The sequence below is a fragment of the Taurulus bubalis genome (genome assembly GCF_910589615.1).
Source record: "Taurulus bubalis genome assembly, chromosome: 16".
Classification (NCBI taxonomy): domain Eukaryota; kingdom Metazoa; phylum Chordata; class Actinopteri; order Perciformes; family Cottidae; genus Taurulus; species Taurulus bubalis.
Window position 1 is genome coordinate 21,933,373 of NC_136604.1, and position 24,544 is coordinate 21,957,916.

Genomic DNA, 24,544 nt, shown 5'->3' on the forward strand with positions numbered 1-24,544 from the left:
CCAGAGAGGAGATATGAAGGAGAATATGTGAAGACAAGAGTTTCTACAAAGAAAGAGAGACATTAATGAAGGCGCTCATCCTAAAAAAAGGACATTTTGTTTTAATCCGGACCACAAACATCTCCAGAAAGACTTTAACAAAAGATTCCATGAAGGAAAACATCTCAGTGCACAAGATATTAACACGAGACCACCGTGCATTCACTCAGCCAGGACTTCAGTGGGTTTAAAGCTCTAGTGGAGGAGACGCACCAAGAACCGGATCACAAGAGGGGGACACTTCCAGAGGAATAATTGAAACGTGTGATGTGGAATCAGAGCGCGTTGTCGTCAACGCTCGGCGAGGAATTCAGACGTCAAAACAGACAGGAAGGCGACCCGTAAAGGAAGTGTGAGGGTCACGGGGGAAGTCTCTGTTTGTACCGCACCAGAGCTCTGTGTTGGACACGCAGGGTTTGTGTTTAAGGACTTTAAATAAGTAAACTGGAGACTTTAATTTGTGTTAATTGGAGTTTAAAAGGGATGAAATCCTACAATACAACAGATGGTTTAGTGGCAACTACGTCTTTTGTGCAACTTTACATTTCTATCAATAAGACTTTACTGATCCTGAGGGGGAAACTCAAGCCACCAAACAATATATGAAATGATAAATATGTATAGAATATATACAAATACACATGTAAGTGATGACACGTTGATGCATCCATAATTATAATGATATAAATACTATAATATCATATAAATACTATTCTGAAATGAGGCATTCTGCAAAATTAGTACTTTTACTTCTGGTAGCCTACTTTAATAATAACACTTTTGCAATTTTACTGAAGTAAAGTGTTTAAATGCAGGACGGCACCGTAGTATTACTCATAGCAGTGGCTTTCTTTGACACAACCACCTGGTTAATAAAAAGTAGAGCGTGGATTTGAAGCCTCTCCAACTTCTTGTTTCTTCAAATATTGTTAATATTGGAAACCTCGGACGTCCAAAGTGCACCAAATTGGACACTGCTTCTCCTCGGGTCCCCGTCAACACACACAAAATGTAAAGTAGATGGGATGCGTCGTCTTTAAGCTACGCAGAGGACTCACAGACACATCGGCAGCTTTATTACATTAAAAGCTGCGAGTACTTCTTGCATCACTGCAGCATCTTTCTCAAACTCCGTCAGGACACGAACGCCAGAGGAAGCTTCAGTCCTGTCCGCCGGCACACCTTAATGGACCCGAGCCATCACGACTGAAATTATTCATACCTGCGCTTCTCGCTGATAACTTAAAATGTCTGCCGTGAGTAAAGGCCCTTAAATCACTGCACCCTCTTTCCCCGCAGACTTGGCTCTCAAACGGGTACAGCGTTTGTCTCTCTGCTGGCAACGCGGCGTCGTACTGCGTCGAGGGAAAAGAGGACGGAGGAGACGAGAAGCGTCTCCGGGAGTCTGGCAGGACCTCGGCACAGTGCCGGGTTTCGGAGCCGGATTTAGCTCCTCGCAGATCGATAAAGTATTCATGCAGGACGGAGACGAGGTCGGCATTAAAAGGCACTTTTTTTTTTGCAGTGTTGCGTGCCTCGAATGTCGGGGGGGGGGGGGGGGGGGACACCCACACAGGAGATCAGCCCGGATGACTGGGGAAATGAGGACGCAGCTCCTGGCGAGTGGGCGGTTGGACTCCACTCTGCTAACGAAGTCACGGCGGCACGCAGACCGCTTTTAAATGTATCATCAAACAGAATTATTACCTTTTTTTTTTACACCAAGAAAAGTAAAGAGAAACAAATCCTTTCATGTTAATAATTAGGAGTGGAAATGAGACTGGACTGTTACAGTGAAATGAGCTCATTCAGGACATTCGTTCAATTTATAATCCATTATTTGTGAGAGGATTGTAATCATAAATTGACTGATAAGTTTGCAGGAACCATTTGTTTAAAACGGATATCTTAGCTGTAAAGATTTCAGGAACATGCATTTTTAAAATCTTCCCAGTTTACATTATTAAATAGCATTTTGATGAAGAGTCATGTGACTTATTTGTGTTAGCTTTATGTTTTTGATTAAAAAGCAGCCAGGTTGCAGCCGTGCACTAAACTACTTTAGCGAGCGCTGTCATCGGTTTCAAAGTGTGGAACGGCTCCTCCGAGATCATCTTTCCCGCATTAGCGCTGCAGGTTCCCTTTCCCCGAGGAGAGGAAACACAGAACCAAGAACCCGCAGAGCCCCAAAACAACCTGACTTCTTCTGTTTTCCTTCGTCCAACCGGCTCACCGTTGGGTTCAAACAGAGGTGTGGCCTAATGAGTGTGTGCAGAGGGAACATCTGGTTATGGAGCACATTACAGTCCAGGTGTTCACATGCATTCTGACTGCAGACGAGGGTTCTATGAGTAAAGGTGTGGAATATAGATAGCGATGCATAGAGGTGCTATAGAGAACACATTTCATATTGCTTCGGCCCCGTCTCATAAAAATTACGTTCCCATATAATGAAATTGCAGCGTGCATTACGTTCGCAGGGAAGCGTATTTAGCCGTGAGCTACGTCATGCAAAAGTGACTTTAACCCCGGAGGAAGTGCATTTCTCCCTGAACGCAGCAGTTCAGTTGAACGTCGCGTTGTCGTCACATTTCTAAGCTGCGATCACAAACAAGCATTTCGATATTCCAACAAACATTATTGTTGGGTTTCAAGTCACCAATGGAGGGATGGAATGTATCGGACAGACAGGAAGTGACATTGTTGAGTCAGTACACATTTGATTAAGATGATTCAAAAGGTGTACAATTACAGCCTCCGGTCACCTGACACGACCGCTCCTCCTCCTCCTCCTCCTGCTCCTCCTCCTCCTCCTCCTCTTCCTCCTCTTCCTCCTCCTCCTGCTGTGAGGTTGCAGAGGAGAAGAGGTTGTTGTGTCTCTGACAGCTTTATTTATTCATCGATGCGTCGGGTGAAAACACACTTATGTACATTTAGGAGATGCGGAAAAACGTTTGCCTGCTTCCAGAAACAGCGAAGTAACTGCAGAGCTTGTGTGTGTGTGTGTGTGTGTGTGTGTGTGTGTGTGCGTGAGACGACCCACTCCTCTGTGGCGAGCTTTGATTTTCCCCGTGAATCTGCTGCGATGCGGTTTCTCTGCTCCCCTGACAGGTTGTTCTCGTGTGTGCGATGTAAAAATAGACCCTTTTTACCCATGAGACATCTCTCTCTCTCCTTCTCTCTCTCTCTCTCTCTCTGTTATTCTCATCACCCTCTTCTTCAGTTCAATATGAGCCAGACCATGTGAAAGCCACCGTAACCTCTTTCCTCTCTGCGTCCCTCAGGATGTCGATCGTCAGCATCGTTGCCAGGGAGATCTTGGACTCCCGGGGAAACCCCACTGTTGAAGTGGACCTTCGCACAGAGAAAGGTGATGAATATGAAACAACAACAGCAACAACAACAACAAAAACATAATCATCTGGATGTCAGCGTCTTCAGAGAAGCTTTAGCAGCACAAAAGATGTAATCAGAAAATGTGTCTGACATTAAACGACCTTCATTTGACCTCCGGCCAGAGATGAAAACGCATCAAAGGACATTTTGTACAGATGACTCATAGAATCATATTTTATCTTCATGAGAGCGTTCAGGTTGCAGCACAACAACCGGCCGCTCTACGTTGCCCTCTAGCGTCACCTTTGGGCGTCGCAGTGTCTCTTCAAAATAAACTTCCACTGTCGGTTTACGTGTTTAATCTCGTGAAGAGCTCATTGGGTAGAAGATGATCTCAAAGAAAGGATGCATGGTGCAATTCTTTTTCAAAAAGATATTCCACGGCACACTAAATTCACCTTTATTCTCCACGCCAAAGCGTATTTAAAAATGGCCGCCATCAGTGTAGGTCGTTGCGTAATTGCCGTTAATTAAGTACGTAAGTTATGTCAAATAAAACAATGTTGACCCGGTTTCACCGGGACACGGACAGCGGCCAGCAAGAGCGCGTCGGCATCGGACGCCAAGTTTCCAAACTAAAAACATTTAAATTCATCCTAAGAATACTGCCTCCTCCTCTCCTCTCTCCATTCTCTCCATTTCAAACTTTAATTATTCCCTCCTCCTGTCTCCTCAGGTCTGTTCAGGGCTGCGGTGCCCAGCGGAGCCTCCACAGGGATCTACGAGGCTCTGGAGCTCCGAGATGGAGACAAGAGCCGCTACAAGGGCAAAGGTATTCCATCAAAAGAGTCGTGGGATTTACGACCACCAGGGGGCGACACATTCCCGATTTAGCTCTCTGCTATAGCGTCTGCTTTACTAGCATCTGTTGCTCGCTGTATTTTCTCATAGTGGGTTATTTCTTCAATGTGTCTTTCTGAAAAACACATGAATGTCCTGCTAGCCTCATTGGCTTTATAGTTAGCATGCAGACATGATAAAAAATGTCGTAAAACTAATTATTACAAGCATTACAAGCTCCGCCAATGCTTTGAAAAGGTTTACGCTTCCTGTGTCCTCCATGTTTCTTATGCCTACACTTTGTTTTCATGTATTTCAACGTTACTTTTCCACAGGTAGCGTATTTAGCGTTGCGGAAATTATCTGTTAGTAAACGTTAGTGGCAAGATGTGTGTGAGAAAATAACAAAGTTGATCTTCTCCAGATTTGTGTGTCTGAAAAATATAATTTTAGTGCTAGAATATTAAAATGATATGGGTCCAATGTTTACTTTGGTGACTAGACTAGTCTCAAAAAAAGGGGGCGGGGCAGTGGTGACCCCAACGTGATGCAGGAACTCTGATTTCGATGCAAATAAAGACATGAAGCGATTTAACATGAGAGGTTTGGTGAGAGCCAGAAGGACTCAACCATACAGCTAAGAATGAGCGCAACAATAAGCAAAAGAAAAAGGCCTAATATCTGCTCTGAGCTTTACTGCTTGTATTCGTTCTTTCCTCCTTTAGTGGTTGCAGAATAAAAATGTCCTTTTTGCTGCCTGACTTATTGTCGTCTCTTCTTCTAGGTGTTTTGAAGGCAGTCGGGCACATCAACGACACTCTGGGTCCCGCCCTCATAGCCTCTGTAAGTCACTGGAACATTCATATATTGTATTATATATTATCCACCATGTAAATCCATATTCACACAGTCTGGGATCCTTTAAGCTCTCGGCCGGCCTGCATGCGAGCCGGAGAGAGAATTGGGCAGATAAATGTACTGAAGCAGTCGGTAACGGAGGAGAAATTTGAGTGAGAGAGTCTGTGTGTGTGTGTGTGTGTGTGTGTGTGTGTGTGTGTGTGTGTGTGTGTGTGTCGAGATACTGTGAATGAAAGATGGCGATAATGTGTGAGGAAATAAGTGTGAGTGAGTGAGAGGAACAGAGAACGAGTGAGTGTGTGTGCGTGCATGTGTTCGTGTGTGTGCGTGTGTGTGTGTGTGTGTGTGTGTGTGTGTGTAATATCTGCAGCAGTGCAGTGTGGGTAATTTCCTCCATCAGCAGATGTTTTAAAATGTTTTTATTAAATGAATCTTGTTGATCAGTCAGGCAGGAAACGAAATCAGCTGAACGGCTCCGAGCTCTTGAACGCCACATCCGAGAGATCGGTGTGTGTGTGTGTGTGTGTGTGTGTGTGTGTGTGTGTGTGTGTGTGTGTGGATGTGTGTGTTGCAAATTATAAAAAACAATCAGAAAGATCTGTCAAAACATTTATAAAAAATTAAAATCACAAAGTTAATTTAATTATGATAATACTCAAGGAATACTATTCAAGATCCAATGTACAAGTTTGAGGCTCCATAAAAAAAGAAACAGTATACATATATATATATATATATATATATATATATATATATATATATATATATATATATATATGTATATATATATATATATATATATATATATATATGTATATTTCCCCATATGTTCATTTAGAAAATCACGTAAAAGAGTTCGAAAACAAACAATAAATGTATATGAATAAAAAAAGGGAACATTTAGCAATTTACTTTTAGAGATCCGATACTAACTGCCGATCATTGATCCATATCGCAGATACAGATCATTAATATTTTAGTTTTTTCATAACAGCTGGTCTACGAAGCTCCAGACTTTTGTGTAAAACCATAACAATTCGAAATGTTATTATTTTACTTAAAAAAAAGTCATCTATAGTCATATTTTTTTTGTGCATGAAATCACAAAATTCAAATGATGAAATAATTATATTTTATTTTTGTATTGATAAAATAAATACAAAATATTGTCGTTATTTGTTTTAATGTTGTATTATATACGTATTCTATAGATTTTACTAAATGGCACTTCACTGTAACGTTTTAATTTTCATTCAACTGATGTATTGATCACAGCGTAACATTATCAGGGAGCATATGCTGATCGTGTATTTTTACTGAATACTTAACTGTTGTACTCTATTTAAACAATACAAGTACACCGGGAGAAGGAAACACACCTTATGGACACTGCCAAGACCAGAGGTGTATGTGTTTTAAACCTTTTCATGTCCAGGACTCTAAACTGAGACACATTAGTTCATTAGAGTGAAACGAGTCCTAGATGAGTCAGCATGTTCTCTGATATGAAATAGGTCATAAACAACCCTCTGGTGAATGTAGAAGCTTTTACAGGTCATAAAAAAAGGTTTAAATCAGACGACCTCCCTAGTCCTCCTTTTGAGTGGAGGAGACGTGACCTGGTGGAGTTTCTCTATAACATGAAGTCATGTGACCTGGTGGAGTTTCTCTATAACATGAAGTCATGTGACCTGGTGGAGTTTCTCTATAACATGAAGTCATGTGACCTGGTGGAGTTCCTCTATAACATGAAGTCATGTGACCTGGTGGAGTTTCTCTATAACATGAAGTCATGTGACCTGGTGGAGTTCCTCTATAACATGAAGTCATGTGACCTGGTGGAGTTCCTCTATAGACTAACATGAGGTCATGTGACCTGGTGGAGTTTCTCTATAACATGAGGTCATGTGACCTGGTGGAGTTTCTCTATAACATGAAGTCATGTGACCTGGTGGAGTTCCTCTATAACATGAAGTCATGTGACCTGGTGGAGTTCCTCTATAGACTAACATGAGGTCATGTGACCTGGTGGAGTTCCTCTATAGACTAACATGAGGTCATGTGACCTGGTGGAGTTCCTCTATAGACTAACATGAGGTCATGTGACCTGGTGGAGTTCCTCTATAGACTAACATGAGGTCATGTGACCTGGTGGAGTTCCTCTATAGACTAACATGAGGTCATGTGACCTGGTGGAGTTCCTCTATAGACTAACATGAGGTCATGTGACCTGGTGGAGTTCCTCTATAGACTAACATGAGGTCATGTGACCTGGTGGAGTTCCTCTATAGACCATAACAATGGAGGACGGAATTAGATCAGGTGTCACGACAGAGAGCTTTTGATCAGAGAGCTATTGACCGGGACCAGAACCAAATGATACTGTAATGAAGTTAATAAAGTTAATAAAGTTGCCGTACAGATTATTAAACTACTCAAAAACATGATTGGTGGAATGTCACATTTAATAAAAGGCTAATACTCTAGTTAGCTTGGTAAAAAGTAACTCTCTTCTTCTTCTTCTTCTTCTTCTTCTTCTTCTTCTTCTTCTTCTTCTTCTTCTTCTTCTTCTTCTTCTTCTTCTTCTTGTACTGTCTGTAACTTCAAATACGAACTCAAATTACATTTTTTACATCAAAACGTAAACAAATTTGAGCCAACATTGCTCCAAAAAAGATGTTTTGTCAATAAGCTAAACACTCGTATTTAAGGTAATATCTTTACTGCGTTTTACGGTATTTTACGGTGTTTTATGGTGTTTCGCGGTGCTTTACTGCATTTTACGGTTTTTATTGTGTTTCACGGTGTGTTTCTGTATTCCTGTCCGCAGGGCGTCAGCGTGGCCGAGCAGGAGACGCTTGACAACATGATGATCGAGATGGACGGCACAGAAAACAAGTGTGAGTCCAAACAACAAGGCTTCCTTCTCTTCTTCCTCCTCCTCCTCCTCCTCCTCCTCAGTCCAGCAGCTCCCATGACGTCTCACACAGACGTTGGTTTTCCAAAGCGTTTGTTACAAAGCGGAAACCAGAAACATAAACACCGACGTGAACGAGGCCGAGCCGACAGATCCTTTTTTTTTAAACGATCGTTTTCTCCGTCTCGACCGATAAATAAATTCAGCGTTCATTTATTTTAATCTACAACAATGCCAACTAATCACTTCAGGCAGCGAGGTAGACAAACAGAGAGTAACGGCAGGAATTCATCTCGGCTAACGGAAACCTGTCGGACTGAACGGAGCTGATGTGTTTTTTAATCAGCTTTCATGTCCTCGTTGAAATAAACACAATTATATGCAGATTAAAAGTCCCAGAGAGGGTTTATTCACACTTATTGCTCAGAATAACAAGTGAGCCACGAGGACTCGTTTCATTTGTTTGTGTCGGTAATTCTTCTTTTAGAAAATAGAAAGTTACCAAATAAAATGCAGTATTTATATATTAAGAAAAATATTGTGAAAGAAAACTGTTCTTGTTATTTAGGTTACCTGATGGTTTAGGAATTTAAATGTAAATGTTCTATTTAATTTAACAAGAAATTATTGAAAAATATACTTAAGAATTGAGCTGCAAATAATGTCTAGTTGTAAAACATAAATATACCTTTCTTAATGAATAATGTTTGTTTTTGCTCCAAATTTGAAATAATCTGAAATATAAAATTGTAATAAAAAAAATAATAATACAAATAATATATATATATATATATATATATATATATATATATATATATATATATATATATATATATATATATATATACTAAAAAAATTAAAATATTAAAAATAAACAAAAAAATACAAATATAATAATATAATATAAACATAACTTCCCTGTTCTTCTTCTGTCCCGTCAAACAGCTCAGTTCGGGGCCAACGCCATCCTGGGCGTGTCCCTGGCCGTCTGCAAGGCCGGTGCGTCGGAGAAAGACGTCCCCCTGTACCGCCACATCGCCGACCTGGCCGGAAACACAGAGCTGGTGTTGCCGGTTCCCGTAAGACTCAAACGCAACACGATGCCTTTTTTAGACTTTTTTCATTGCTACTGATTGATTTTAAAGTTGTTTTTAATTGACATTTAGGTTTTTACATGTAGAAACACAATCTTTGTTGTTTTGGTTATATTTAATTTATTCCAATGCTTTTTATTATTTCATGTGTTTTGCACCGTAACATGAATAACGACTTTTAGACTTTGATGAAATTACAATTTACACATTTTATTGTGTTTTTTTTACAAGTTTATATGTATTCTCTTCTCGTTTCCTCTCCTTGTCTCCTTGTGCTCTCCTCTCGTTTTCTTTTGCTTTTTTCATCGTTTCCTTTTCTTCTTCTCCCCTCTTCTCCTTGTTTCTGCTCCTCTTGTTTCCTTTCCTTGTCGCTTTGTTTTCTCTTCTCCTCTCCCATCTTCTCCTTGTTCCCTCTCCCCTCTTCTCCTTGTTTCCTCTCCTTGTCTTTTGTTCTCCCCTTTCTTGTAATCTTATTACCTCTCCCCTCTTCTCCTCATTTCCTCTCCCATCTTCTCCTTTTTCCCTCTCCCCTCTTCTCCTTGTTCCCTCTCCTTGTCTTTTGTTCTTCCCTTTCTTCTCCTCTCATTTCCTCTCCCATCTTCTCCTCATTTCTTCTCCCCTCTTCTCCTTGTTTCCTCTCCTTGTCTTTTGTTCTCCTCTTTCTTCTACTTTTATTACCTCTCCCCTCTTGTCTTTGTTTTCTTTCTTTGTCTCCTCATTTCCTCTCCTTGTCTCCTTTCTTATGGTCTCTCATTTCCTCTTCCCTCTTCCCCTTTTCTCTCTCTCCTTGTTACCTCCTATCCCATTTCTTCTATCATCCACTCACCTCACCCCTCTTCTCCTCTCCTTGTCTCCTTGTTTCCTCTCCCCTTCAGGCCTTCAATGTGATAAATGGAGGATCTCATGCCGGCAACAAACTGGCCATGCAGGAGTTCATGGTCCTTCCTGTCGGAGCCGAGTCTTTCAAGTAAGAACGTTTTTAAAACTACAACATGATCTCTTCTCGATCGATCAATATCAAAGATCTCTTGTTGGTCTCCTTTCTCGTCTCTTTGATTCCTCTCTCTAACGGTCTCCCCCTCCCCTTCTCTCAGGGAGGCGTTGAGGATAGGATCGGAGCTGTACCACACCCTGAAGGGGGTGATCCAGGAGAAGTACGGCCAGGACGCCACCAACGTGGGAGACGAGGGAGGATTCGCCCCCAACATCCTGGAGAACAGCGAGGGTGAGGAAGGTTTAAGCCCCGACCCACCGCGTCTTCTTCTCTTCCTCTAATGCTCGTAGAATGCGGAGAAAAGGAAGCTTACATTGTGACGTTCATCGCTGAGCTGAAATGAAAATGAATCGTTCTTTAAAATGATGTGTGGTTCCACAAAGAACCATTCAATGTATTGGATGGTTCTACGTGTTTGTTATATGGTTCTTTGGGATATTGAAGGGTTCTTAATTCATATTTGAGTTGTTGGATGATGGTGGGGAGGTTGAAAAAGAAAATAACCAGAAATGGCACCTTTTCTGGTTCTCTTTGAAGTTGTATTTTCTTTTTTAAAAGAGGCATTTAAGAAAATGGTTCTTATGGTTGCTTTGAAGTTCCTTAAAGGTTTTTCTTGAAGCGTTTAAGAAATGGTTCTTCTGTGGCCTGTTTTAGTTGTTGGATGCCGGTGGGGGCATTGAAAAAGGTTCTTCAAAGAACCAGAAATGGCACCTTTTCAGGTTCTTTGAAGTTCTCTTTGAAGTTCCTTAAAGGTTGTATTTTCTTTATTAAAAGAAGCTTAAAAGAAGTTCTTTCAAGAAAGGCTCTTTGTGGAACCAAGAAATGGTTCTTCTGTGGTATCGCTCTAAAAGACCCATTTTATGCATTGGATGGTTTGGAAGTGTTTGTCGTATGGTTCTTTGAGCTATTAAAAGGTTCTTAATTCATCTTTGAGTTATTGGATGGTAGTGGGGGGGTTGAAAAAGGTTCTTTAGAAACTTTTGAATAACTTCAAATAATTCAAATAACCTTTTCTGGTTCTTTGAAGTCCTCTTTGAAGTTCCTTAAAGGTTTTTCTTGAAGCGTTTTAGAAAATGCTTCTTTTGAAGAAACGTGGTCTGAAAGGCTCTCTGTGGAACCTGAAGTGGTTCTTCTGTGGTGTCTAAAGAACCTCTTCCCTTCCCTCCTCAGCTCTGGAGCTGCTGCAGACGGCCATAGAGAAAGCCGGCTTCACGGACAAGGTCGTAGTCGGGATGGACGTTGCCGCCTCTGAGTTTTACCGTGACGGGAAATACGACCTGGACTTCAAGTCCCCGCCGGATCCGGAGAGACACATCTCTGGAGAGGAGCTGGCCGACATCTACCAGGGCTTCGTCAACAACTACCCAGGTGGACTTCATGTCTTTTAGAAGTTCGCTTGCTCGCTCCGCTCGGTTTCTGCTAATCGGCTTGTAGCTTCGTCACTGCGAGCGAAACACTCAACAAAGTCACGACTGTTTTCTGTCCTGGCTCCTCATTGGAGGAATAAGCTCCCCATTGACACCAGGACAGCAGAAAGTCTCTACATCTTCATACGCAAACTAAAAACACATCTTTTTCGACTAATAAGTAGCACCCGTAGTAGCACTTTAGTGGCACTTAAATGTCACTTACTGATAGCACTTTGTAGTTTAACTTCATTGACGAAACTGTACTTTCTTGATTCTTGTTGTTCTGAGTTTGTACTCATGGTTGAATGCACTTATTGTACGTCGCTTTGGATAAAAGCGTCTGCTAAATGAAATGTAATGTAATGGATCTTCAGGTCGGAGAGAAACACGCCTTTTATTCACTTCCCTCCCTCCTTACTTCCCAGTGGTGTCCATCGAGGACCCGTTCGACCAGGACGACTGGGAGGCCTGGTCCCGCCTCACGGCCCAGGTGGGGATCCAGGTGGTGGGGGACGACCTTACGGTGACCAACCCGAAGAGGATAGAGAAAGCCGCCGAGGAGCGAGCCTGCAACTGCCTACTGCTCAAAGTCAACCAGATCGGCTCCGTCACCGAGGCCATCCAGGCGTACGTGTGCTTTACGTCAACGTCAACGAGCTTTTAGACACTAATGCAGAGTCTCTCCCCTTCTAGTTGAGCTTATTTTAGAAGAAATATACACGGTAGTGAGGTCGGTTTATGGCGTTTTGCTGTTTTTGTTTTGCTTCTTCTCAGTACATTTTGTTTGTATGCCCTCTTGAGCATTGCACGCTGTCGTTGGCACGAAGACGGAAGTTTATTTTGAAAAGCCTGAATGCATATATCACGTAGAAAATAATACATTTTGGAGGCTTCCGTAGGAAAAAAGGCCATCCCTGATTGGCCGGCTGCACTTATGCTAATCTTCTGTGTGGGGGTGGAATTCGTGCTTGGGAGCGGAGGAGAGTATTACCCAAAAGGCTCAAGAAGAGGACTCTCCCTGCGCTCATAGAACTAGAGTTACAACATTGTAACCTTCATTTCAAACAGACACGTTATTAGCATAAATCTGCTTTATTATACACTGTGTGAAGACAGTGTTGGTCCCACGCTACACACATGACTACTACTCTCTTCTCAGAGATAAAAACAAACAATATGGCCGCCTCTGGCAGGCCGGCGAACTTGGACTGGCTGAAGAAGGTCATCTATCTTGGCTGAGAGACGACAGAGGGGCCCATAGGGAGATACGTATAGAGGCCCCGCTGCTCTGCTATCAATCACACATGTTGTCAGTCACATGACATATTACCTGTCGGCCATGTTGACCTTGTGTTGTGACCCCGAGCCGGAGATAAACGCGGGACAGGAAGTGACAGCGGGTTTTTAGTTTGAAGATTAGCTGTCAATCAAAACGCATCTGCCTGCTGATATCTTTGTGCAGAGAGTGTCTGCAACGCGTGCGTCATCAATCTCAGACTTAACAAAAACGTCACTCCGGGTTATGAAGCCATCAATCACGTCGGAGTCGCCGCATCACGGCAGGAAGGGGACGAGGAGATAGAAGCGGTGGCGATGACAGAGGTGATGCATCGTACCGCCACATGAAAAGCTCCCACGCGTCGTTAATTTGATATATTTTTCTAATATATCTCAGCAGGACGACGGCTTTTTTTTTATCTCAAATTTGACCCCAGACACCAACAGCATCTTAATTGTCAGCAGGTCGACGTGTCAGACGAGCTCAAATAAATCACGATCTAATTAATTAACTCTAAGATTAATAATAAAGAGTCTAAGCAGGTAGAGATATCACCGGGAAACTCTGTTGTGTTTAAATTAGCAAATTAGTCATTATCTTATTAAATATGTGCTATTTTTCATACATTTTTAGAACAGAAATCTGAACATTAAATAAAGCCACGTTCAAAATGACTGTCATGTTGTTGACATATTAGAGTCAAAGGTTTTTACGGAGGGGATTCAGGATATCTCTTCGTATCGCTCCATAAATCAGAAAATACTGTAAGGGGGCATAAAGAAGAAAAATGGAAGAAAAATAGACCAAATTCTGAAAAATCATGAGATGTATAGGTATAGATATTTATAGAATTTGGGTAAGCATATGGCATCAATAAAGTATTTTTGAAATCATGACATCATCATTTATAGGTTTTTTTTATATTTAAATTATTAATCTGAAATTGAAAAGTTACTTAAGTTATGAAATAAATGAGGTGGAGTAAAAACTTGAATATGTACCTCTAGAGTAGTAAAGTATAAAACAACTCAACTACTAAAGTACCTCAATATTGCAACTAAACCCAGTACTGGAGGTACAAAGTAGCGCACATATCATACTTTCCAGTAAAGACTCGTCTCCGGTGACTCTGGAGGTGAACGAGCTCTCAGTGTCTGATGCTCTTCTCTCCCGGCTCTCAGGTGTAAACTGGCCCAGGCCAACGGTTGGGGAGTGATGGTCAGCCATCGCTCAGGAGAGACCGAGGACACCTTCATCGCCGACCTGGTGGTGGGACTCTGCACCGGCCAGGTGGGAGCGCCGCTCAGTGACGGGGTCATGGGGATGTTTCCACAGGTTCTCTTGGGTTCTGATCTTTGTGTTGTGTGTTGCAGATCAAGACCGGCGCCCCCTGCAGGTCTGAGCGGCTGGCCAAGTACAACCAGCTCATGAGGTCAGTGAGCGCGCTGCACCAGGATGCAGATCAGTCCAGGCCATATGTTTTGTTCATTTGAAAAAAAATGGAAAATTCGAAACTGTAAAAAAAGAGTGAAAATAAAATCTGTTACTGAAAACTGAAAAAATATATTTTATGAAAAAACTAAAACAGAACTAAATCAAAATGGTATTTAACCCCAAACAACTTTTCATACACTTATTTGTATTTCAAATACATTCAAATACATTGTTGCATTTTTCAAAGTTCAACTTTGTTGTTGAACTTGATTTTTCGGGTTTTCAAATGAACAAAACATATGTCATGGATTTAGCTCCATACAGGAGGGCATGCAGGGCTGCACGCCTGTCCATCACGCCTTCTTTATAAAATGTAGCCCAACACATTCGGTATATTTGGAAACATTTCTGAAACGTATACGAACATTCAACGTTTATTGATTTTTGATTCATATCCCCTCATAACGTAGAGTCAGGGAGCAAACTTTGTTTTATAGGACTGTTAAAAATAAATAAAAAATGATGGAAACTCAATTTAAAGGTACGCTGCTTAATTTAATATATATATATATATATATATATATATATATATATATATATATATATATATATATATACATATATATATCATTCTCTGTAGCAGCGCTGCGACTGTACAACACGCCTCTCAGATCTCATGGACATGACAGGCGACAGCAGCGCCGATGTGTCACCCCATGTGTCCGAACCAGTCAGCCAGCAGCAGGAGCAGTGGGAGGAGGGAGGGAGGGAGGAAGAGGAGGTGGAGGAGGAGGAGGAGGAGGAGAAGAAGGAGGTGGGATCGGCTCAGCGTTGTAATCCCATCGGACTGCTGAGGAGACGCAGGAGAGGTGGAGGGTGGAGAGATTAACAGGGGTATTAAGCAGCGATAAACGCTAATCAGGGTAGTGAAGCAAGCACACACTCACACACACACACACACACACACACACACACACACACACACACACACACACACACACACACACACACACACACACACACACACCAGAAATAAATTAATCATTTACACTGTGGCAGCTTTGGAGATGCATGTTTTTCTTAATGCAATTTAATATTACATTTCCATAAATGTCGGGGATCTTTGAGAGACAAGTGAAAAGTCGAAAGCAGGAGAGAAATAATCTGATTTTATTAGTTCCTCGTAAGCGGCAAGCTCCAAAAACCTGCATTTTCCCGAATGCAACTCTTGTTAAACTTCCTTTGCAGACATTTTATACTTTTTGTATTGTTCTTTTTGTTCAGGATACAAATAAATAACAATGACACGTAAACTGATATCCTTGTTTGAAACATTGATGGACTTATAGTATTGCAAAAAAGAAAGAAAACTATCCGGTACAGGCAGGAAGTTATAGAATGGATGGTCAAACACGGGACTTTCACCAAGGAGACCGGTGTTCGCGTTCTGCGTGAAGACTAAAGTAATGTACTTATTTTAGCCCAATGTGTATTTCACTTTACTTCAGCTTGATTTGGTTTGAATAAAGCATTTAAAATCTTCCTCAACGTACACCGGCCTGCACCACCAGAAGTGAATTAATCCACCGCTGAAAATAGTCCCCAACAAATAACCAAAATATGGTGTTTATACTGAAAATTGCATAGAAATACTAATTACAAATAAAAACAGATGAACTCCTGTTTGTTTGATAAAATCTACGACTGACCAGCTGTTATAGGAAATGTCTCATTTATATATTTCCTTAAATATTTCTCTCATCTCGTTCTCTGCAGGATTGAGGAGGAGTTGGGCGACCAGGCTCGCTTTGCAGGCCACAACTTCAGGAACCCCAGCGCCCTGTGAAACTGACAGACGAATGACTCACACACACACACACACACACACACACACACACACACACTCACACATAAACTGACGGACACGCCAAACATGGGAACGAGCCATGCGCAAAGAAATATCACACAGATAACACACGAGCAAAAGAGCCGAGCAAAAAATGAAGAAAAAAAGGTTTAAATAAATTATGCACTGGACTTATAGGTAGGGTGATGGTGCTTTATGCACGCGCGCACACACACACACACACACACACACACACACACACACACACACACACACACACACACGCACACACAAATATAGTTGTATGTAGATGCAACACGCGCTCACGCACACGCAGGGGAATATCATAAGAAAAATCTAATTTATAAGCCAGACATGCACTGTTACTGTAGTTTTAATAGTTCATGTACAGCCAGAGGACAGACCTGCAAAAATAAAGATTATTGTTGTAAAAACAGAGAGATAAATAAGTAGAGATATAATAGAATACTTTAAACCGACGCACGCACGCAACTGAAAGAGATGAAGAAAAAAAATATACAAAATAAAAAACCTTTCAGCACCAAAAGAGGACGACACACTCTCAGAAAGAAACAGCAAACAGCTGTTTCAGGGACGGAGTGTAAAGACAACTAAAGTACGACACAAACACACCTACACACTCCGCTGTGTCTCACGCTCACCTGGACACTGAAGTACCTGCACTCCACCCACTTCTGTCCTCCTTCCTTCCCTCGTTCTGTCTCCTTTTTCTTCTCGTCGTGTCTGTTTTCTCAGTAAAAAAACAAAGAAACGAAAAGAAAAAAAAACCTCTGATGTGACTCTGATTATTTGTCCTTTATGCTTGAATAAAAAAAAAACCTTTATCCAAAAGAAAAAGAAAACAGATCTAAGCCCCGCCCCTTCCCCGTTCCTTCCTCCTGAATGTCCGTAGAATAGCTGTGTTGAAAAAGACGAAAGAAAATTAAAAATGAATTAAAAAAAGAACGCTTGTCATTGAAAATAATGTGAAAATATGTGAAATAAAAAGATGTTAATTTACAATTTCAATCAGTTGAAAGATTGTTGTCTTTTTTTGAGTCTGTGTTTCTAGTTCAGTTCATTACAGCGTACAGATATTGATTATATTGATTATAGATATCAGCCCTCTGTATTGTCCACTGATGACAAGCCCGACCCATAAAGACAACCAGGGGGTCCCAACATGTGGGCTGGGACCCCCGACGGGGTCACAAGATGGGCTGATGACACATTCAGTTTTTCTCCCACAAAAATGTTTTTTCTCTAATAATGTGGGATTTATTATGAAATAGCAGCTTTTCTGGCCTCTAAAAATGATTATTTGGTTCCACATGTCATGGTGAATGTATTTGTGTGCATCATTTTCATTTTATTACCTCCTTAAGAAGACGTTCTATTACTCATCAGACTGGTCTGACCTGATTGAAGCCAGAAATGTATATAAATGCACAAATCAAACAGAAATAAGTTGTATTTATTTATTCATTCATATATATAGGTCCAGTGTCGAAAATACAGCCAAAATGTGAACTACATCTTCTACAACTTCACAATGAAAGTCCCCATATAAGTGCATTCTATCCAGAGCTTTTATTCTGAAGGGCGCAACAACCTGAGGCGAGCGTTCAGTGTTTCACACGAGGAGGAGATGAAAGAAACTGTGTTTGCGTTTTAAAATAAAAATTTCATATTTCTTCTCATCGCTAAAATAAAGAAAGCAAACCAGGAAAACCGCTCACACTTTTTATTTTTATCCCCTGAAGCTGAAGTCACGTCCTCTTTAATTAAAATCAGTTTTCTGTTTACTGACCTTTAAAATCAACACAAATCAAGCCGCATGATATTTGAAGCAGGAACCAAAACATTAGAAACAGACCGACTGGTGCGAAGAACTAGAGTTTGACTCTAAGCTGAAATACGACATGAGAGCAAAGTGTGCAGCAAACAGATATTGACCTGTTTCAACACATATATTTCAAAATAAAACCTCAGTTTGAGGACAAATCTCTTTGGTCTCAATGTGTTTTTTTGGAGCTACACACGCGCGTTGATGATGTCGATAAACTCCGGCTTGAGAGAGGCTCCGCCCACCAGGAAGCCGTCCACGTCGCCCTGAGACGCCAGCTCTCTGCAGTTCGCCGCCGTTACTGAACCTGCAGAGATATATATATATAAATAAAAAGACTGGGACTGTTTAAAAAACATTAAATCTGTATCTGCTTTACAGAACAATTATAATAGTATCCTAAAAAGTCACTAGACTGAAACATTAGTTCAGATAAAGATGTTCTTCTTCGTTTAGATTCCCTGAAGCCTCCAGCGGCGCTGCTACTGACCTCCGTAGATGATCCTCACAGAGTCGGCCACGGCGTCAGAGACGTTGGCTCTGAGCCACGCCCGCAACTTCTCGTGGACCTCCTGAGCCTGGAGAGAGAGAGAGGGAGAGAGAGAGAGAGAGACACACACACACACACACACTTTTTAAATCAACGTGCTCTGTGCATTTCAAATCAAGAAATACATTAATAGCCAATAGAAATACAGCCAGCCACCAGGGAGCGCTCAAGATAATGTGGCTTCACTTTTGGGGAAAGTGTCACGCTCAGGCAGCAACCTCAAGTCACTGCTTCAAGTGTTAAAGCTGCATTCTCTCTCCTGACCACCAGGGGTGACTCCTCTGGTTGTATAGAAGTCTATGCTTCATGTGTTAAAGCTGCATTCTCTCTCCTGACCACCAGGGGGCGACTCCTCTGGTTGTATAGAAGTCTCATGTGTTAAAGCTGCATTCTCTCTCCTGACCACCAGGGGGCGACTCCTCTGGTTGTATAGAAGTCTATGCTTCATGTGTTAAAGCTGCATTCTCTCTCCTGACCACCAGGGGGCGACTCCTCTGGTTGTATAGAAGTCTATGCTTCATGTGTTAAAGCTGCATTCTCTCTCCTGACCACCAGGGGGCGACTCCTCTGGTTGTATAGAAGTCTCATGTGTTAAAGCTGCAATCTCTCTCTCCTGACCACCAGGGGGCGACTCCTCTGGTTGTATAGAAGTCTGTGATTCATGTGTTCACCTGCTCAGGTGAAGCCGTCTTGCCGGTGCCGATGGCCCACACGGGTTCGTACGCCAGCACCACTTTCCCCCAGTCCGTCACGTTCTCTGGAACACAAGAACCAGGATTTATGAACCAGAAAAAAAAGTTCCTAAACTCATAAAAGTTGCCACACATCATATATATATATATATATATATATATATATATATATATATATATATATATATATATATATATATATATATATTTATGTATATACCAATAAAAATAATAATAAATACATTTTTTTAAAAATCTGGAAAATAAAATAAACATAAATTGTATAAAATAAAAAGTATCAAGAGAATAAATAAATAATAATAAAAATCTTAAAACGTGTCTCTTTACCTGCGATGACCTGTGTCTGAGCGTAGACGACTTCTTCGGTGGTGCCGGCCTCGCGCTGCTGCAGCTGCTCCCCGACGCAGGCGACCACGGCGAGGCCGCCGGCCAGAGCGTGAGCCACCTGAGGGCGACGTTAATGCTCACCAGGGTTTCATGGTGCCGTCAGTGCGATTATTAATGTCTGCACAGCTGAGTAAACCAATGCTTAAACAGCTACTTTCCATAAAGGACGATATAGATTCATAGGAATTCATTTTAATAAACATTCTCATACGAGCGTTTTGCTTCTCACCTTCTCACCGATCAGCTCGTCACTTTCCCCGAAGACGTGGCGACGCTCAGAGTGACCCAGGATCACCCAGTCGGCCCCGCAGTCCTTTATCATGGCCGGACTGGGGGAGAGGACAGGGTTTAGTCAAGACCACCAAGACCAAGACCAAGACCACCGAGACCAAGACCACCGAGACCAAGACCACCGAGACCAAGACCACCGAGACCAAGACCACCGAGACCAAGACCAAGACCAAGACCACCGAGACCAAGACCAAGACCACCGAGACCAAGACCACCGAGACCAAGACCACCGAGACCAAGACCAAGACCAAGACCACCGAGACCAAGACCACCGAGACCAAGACCAAGACCAAGACCACCGAGACCAAGACCAAGACCGAGAAATGTGTAACGTGCAAAATATTCCTCTTTATTCACCTCTTTTATTTCCATATATATCTCCACACACACACACACACACACACACACACACACACACACACACACACACACACACACACACACACACACACACACACACACACACACACATCTAGGACCGGGTGACGACTAGAACCCACGAGAGGCTCCATCTAGGACCGGGTGAGGACTAGAACCCAGGAGAGGATCCGTTCAGGACCGATTAAGGACTAGAACCCAGGAGAGGATCCGTTCAGGACCGATTAAGGACTAGAACCCAGGAGAGGATCCGTTCAGGACCGATTAAGGACTAGAACCCACGAGAGGCTCCGTTCAGGACCGGGTGAGGACTAGAACCCAGGAGAGGCTCCATTCAAGACCGATTAAAGACTAGAACCCAGGAGCGACTCCGTTCAGGACCGATTAAGGACTAGAACCCAGGAGCGGCTCCGTTCAGGGCGAGGTACCTGATCTCCCCTGTGAACGCCCCCTTGGCCTCCTTGTAGCAGTTCTGGGCCGCGACCCCGATCCTGAGATCCAGACCGGACCGGACCAGGTCCAGGTAGATGGAGGGAGCGCCGCACACCACCTCTGGGAAGAACCAACCCCATCATCATCATCATCATCATCATCATCATGCATGATTGTAAATCCTCCTCCATGTTGCGTTGTGTTCATGGTATCCATTATTAATCTTCAATGCAACTATGCATAGAAAAAGAAAAAGTGCAACTATGTGGCTGTGAGAAGCAGATAATAATAATAATAATAATAATAATAATAATAATAATAATAATAATAATAATAATAACAACATTATTTACGTAGCACATTCAAAGACAGAGTTGCAGACAAATCAAAAGCAACATAAAGGCAATATAACAATAAACTAAGGTAAAATGTAAACACAATAAAAACAATCGATATGATAATAAGAACAAGCTAATAAGTCAAAATAGGGTTTTTAGAAGTGATTTAAAAAGAGATTCTGATTCTGCAAGATAAATGGACGATTTAAACATTTATTCAGAGAAAAAAACTCAAAAACTGTTAGAAATTGTCTGAGATTTATCAACAATTTTAAATAAAAACTCAAATAATTAGTTAAACATGTTTTTGAAAGATACATTTACACATTTTATTTGTTAAATGTTGTTATGTACATTCATAAATAATAATATAATGAATATATTTTGCAGTGTTTTTGTGCCTTAGGACTTTTTTTTCTTGCTACTAGGACTAAGAAAATCCAAAATCTCATAAATTCTGATATTTTTCACTTTTACTTTAAACCTACAATGGCCTTAATATGAAACCTCATAAATATGTTCCATTAGCATGTCCTCCTTGTTTACATCATAAATAAAACACCTGAGATATGAGTATCTTTTGTAGGACAGGAGCTCTGGGATTAGAAAGTTCCACTAATCATAGCTGCCGATGCGTAAAGTGGAGTAAAAACAAACACACAATATGATATAAATAATATAAATATAGTGGAGTAGAAGTACTTGAGTAAATGTACTTAGTTACTCTCCAGCTGTGAGGATAAACCATGACGTCAGAGGCCTCCAGGCACCTCATCCTGACCGCGTGACTCACAATGTCTGTCTGGCTTTATATCGATTGTTTTATGGATGCATCTCTGCATCACAACAACAACAACAACAACAACAACAACAACAACAAGCGCAGGTGCGTCGTCATCGCGTCGGTTACCTGTCCGCTCGTCCAGGCTCGCGGTGTTCAGGCTGCTCATCAGCCGCTGCAGGCTCTCCTTGTCGCCGTTCATCTTCCAGTTTCCTCCCACGAAGAAGCCCCGGAGCGCCATGGCCGGCCGGAGGTGAAGGTTACCCGGGAGAGGAGCGGTGCGGTGCGGGGCGGTGCGGGGCCGGAGGAGCACTTCAGCTGCGGGACAGTGTGCACTTTAAGGGCGCTCGGAAATATGAGAACTCAATGTAGGGTGAACGAGAACGACGTCCCTGTTCTTCTTGTTTGGGTTTATGAAGAGAGTCCAACAGCTTTGTGGCGCATTACCGCCACCTGCTGTTACTGTGAGGTACGACAGTCTCTTCTTGACTGTTTGTATTACTGTTATTACTGTTTATTTATATAAACATATACATAAGTCAATTTTTAGTGACTTGATTTGTATTTACTATGTGTCTCTTGCTGCTGTAATCCTAATTTCCCCACTGCGGGACCAATAAATGATTATTTTATATTTATATGTTAACATTGTTGAGGACATAAAACATGACGAACACAATGTGATTGCTATTACTATTTTTACATTTAATGCATTTCAAACACAACTTGTCCCCCCAACTGACAAGTAAAATACTGAAAAAAGTAAAATAAAAATAAACTGTTATAATTGCACGTGCATGTTTTATACTCTCAATGAAACACAGAATGATGCATTCAGTGTGTCCATTTACGGTAGTTTTTTCTACCTGTTTTCACTTTGTCCTGATGGAGCATTGAGTGTCATGGAGGAGGGAAACATTAACGTAAACCATTTCTGCATAACAGAATGTGAAAGTGAAGGAGTCTGAATACGTTGGTTCCCTTTACATTATTGGACTGTAAACCCACTAGGTGAACTACTTTCACAGTAAGTTACTGTATACTTTTTTAAAGTAAATGATTGTGAAACTGCAACTGTGACCTCACTGTAGTTATGCCTGTATATTACTGTGATTTAGGGAATTCTACCGTAGAACTACCGTAGGTATACTAACTAACCTCACAGGTAAATAATCTGATTTACCATTACTGTGCTGCTGGAAAATTACAGTTTTTATACGTTAACCCATCCATAACTTTGATCAACAATAAGGTTGAATTGTAATAAAACAAAAACACATAATGTATATTTTTTGAAGCTAAACTACTGCTTTAATGAAACTAATTCAGTAAGGGAGTGAAGGGCTGCAACTCGTCTGTTTTTTGGTTTCCATCTCTTGGTTCACTGCACCGCCACAATGTGTGTGTGTGTCTGTTGTGAGTCATGCTGCTGCTGTGTGTTGACCTTGTAAAATGAAAACTCCCCTCCGGACTAGTTTGTCCACCGGAGCTGAAGCGCTTTGCACCTGCAGGGGACAAATGGAACTGCATGCACGCGTAGAAATACATATTTACCAAAGTAGTTTTTTAGTATCGTATTCAAGACCGTAAACTTGTTTAGGTCCAGTTGAGCCCCAGACTTTTTCATCAAACATTTCAAATGGTGTGCATACCCATACTAAATACAGAATATCCGTAGGTTTAGTTCCACTGAAAGCAAAAATGCCCTAACTTTCCTCCTGGACCTTGAACGCCTCTGGTTCCACAACAGAGAAGCTCTGCTCAAGGCAAGCAGATGCACCAAAACATACCAAGCAAGTATCATTTCGTAAGTCATATTTCAGTTTTCTGGCTGGAAACAAATGTAATGTGGTTGATATCTGGCTGAGGCTTTTTCTGACTGTGGTTTTGGCGCAATTGTCGGATTCCGTAGGTCGTAAGCTTTCCAGGAAGGTTTGGCATCAAGCTAGGGATAGGAACATTCATAATTTCATAACTTGAGCAGCCGTCTCAAGTCATATTTATGGTGTATGTTAATATTTATGTTTGAATTGTGTTCTAAACATGTAAAATTGACTTATTTTTGCTGTCACATCAGTGGCTCTGGCATCGATTAGTACGAGGACTTGGACAGTGAGGAAGACGTCTTGATGAAGAATTCTGCCCCCAATTTTGGGGCACCTGGGGTTTATTTAATGAAAACGCACAAACACACCGACTCGGACAAGGTGTCAATGCAGAATTCTATGTTTATTAGAAAGATCTTCAACAAACATTTCGTCTTTTTACAGAGGAACTGCACAAGTGTAAAAGCACTACAAAATGCAGCTGAACCCGGGGGAGTGACATGAAGAGTACAGGTCTTTTACAGAGTGCCACCTCCACCGCTCATCTCGTCGTCTTGGTGCGTCATCGTGTTTTTTGAGACGGGGGGAGGGGGAATGAAACAGCACCCGCCATCTTGGATCAAAGTCTGCCGGTGGTCGGCAGGGGACCCAAGATGGCGGCTCTACCGTACACGCATGGTCTGGATATGTGCAGCCCCCCAAAAAACAACCCCAAAATAAAATAAAGAAAAAATAAAGACACTGTACATCGACTCTCCATCCTAATGTGTTACACTATAAAATACAAATAAATGTACATATCAATCTTTCATCTAGATAAGTGCAGGGCTCTTTTACAGTTCGAAGACAATACAAATAGATGTGTCATCCTACAGTCTTATTTTCAATATTCAAGTGTTCTTTCTGATTCTTTTTTATTGTCAAAAATCTATACG

The 24,544-nt window shown here is 41.6% G+C and overlaps 2 protein-coding genes across 3 annotated transcripts; one reads left to right on the forward strand and one right to left on the reverse strand.

Moving 5' to 3' along the window:
* Nucleotides 1-3,324: 3,324 nt before the first annotated feature.
* Nucleotides 3,325-16,930, forward strand: LOC306748826 (gamma-enolase; the record flags this gene model as incomplete). Of its 2 annotated transcripts, XM_079232051.1 has the most annotated exons (12): nt 3,325-3,409; nt 4,112-4,207; nt 5,000-5,058; nt 7,904-7,973; nt 8,936-9,069; nt 9,960-10,051; nt 10,179-10,309; nt 11,249-11,446; nt 11,913-12,114; nt 13,948-14,056; nt 14,140-14,198; nt 15,977-16,930. In XM_079232051.1, 12 exons carry the CDS (start codon nt 3,325-3,327, stop codon nt 16,044-16,046), a joined length of 1,305 nt encoding a protein of 434 aa, XP_079088177.1. In that variant the 3' UTR covers nt 16,047-16,930. The 2 variants fall into 2 exon arrangements, with proteins under 2 accessions (XP_079088177.1, XP_079088178.1); XM_079232052.1 differs by lacking the exons at nt 5,000-5,058; nt 7,904-7,973.
* Nucleotides 16,931-17,546: 616 nt separating this feature from the next.
* On the reverse strand, nt 17,547-22,027 carry LOC306748832 (triosephosphate isomerase). Its single transcript, XM_079232057.1, has 7 exons — nt 21,913-22,027; nt 20,661-20,784; nt 19,793-19,892; nt 19,504-19,621; nt 19,135-19,220; nt 18,404-18,491; nt 17,547-18,220 (listed from the first exon to the last, which is right to left on the reverse strand). Exons 1-7 carry the CDS (start codon nt 22,022-22,024, stop codon nt 18,102-18,104), a joined length of 747 nt encoding a protein of 248 aa, XP_079088183.1. The 5' UTR covers nt 22,025-22,027; the 3' UTR covers nt 17,547-18,101.
* Nucleotides 22,028-24,544: the final 2,517 nt, after the last annotated feature.

What these genes read in the sequence shown, in the direction of transcription:
- LOC306748832 (XM_079232057.1), bottom strand. Translation starts at nt 22,024, where the DNA reads ATGGCGCTCCGGGGCTTCTTCGTGGGAGGAAACTGGAAGATGAACGGC. An exon ending in AGACGGCTTCACCTGAGCAG is followed by an intron (nt 18,492 to 19,134) that starts GTGAACACATGA and finishes CTCTCTCTCCAG; the next exon opens with GCTCAGGAGGTCCACGAGAA. An exon ending in TGTGAGGATCATCTACGGAG is followed by an intron (nt 18,221 to 18,403) that starts GTCAGTAGCAGC and finishes ATATCTCTGCAG; the next exon opens with GTTCAGTAACGGCGGCGAAC.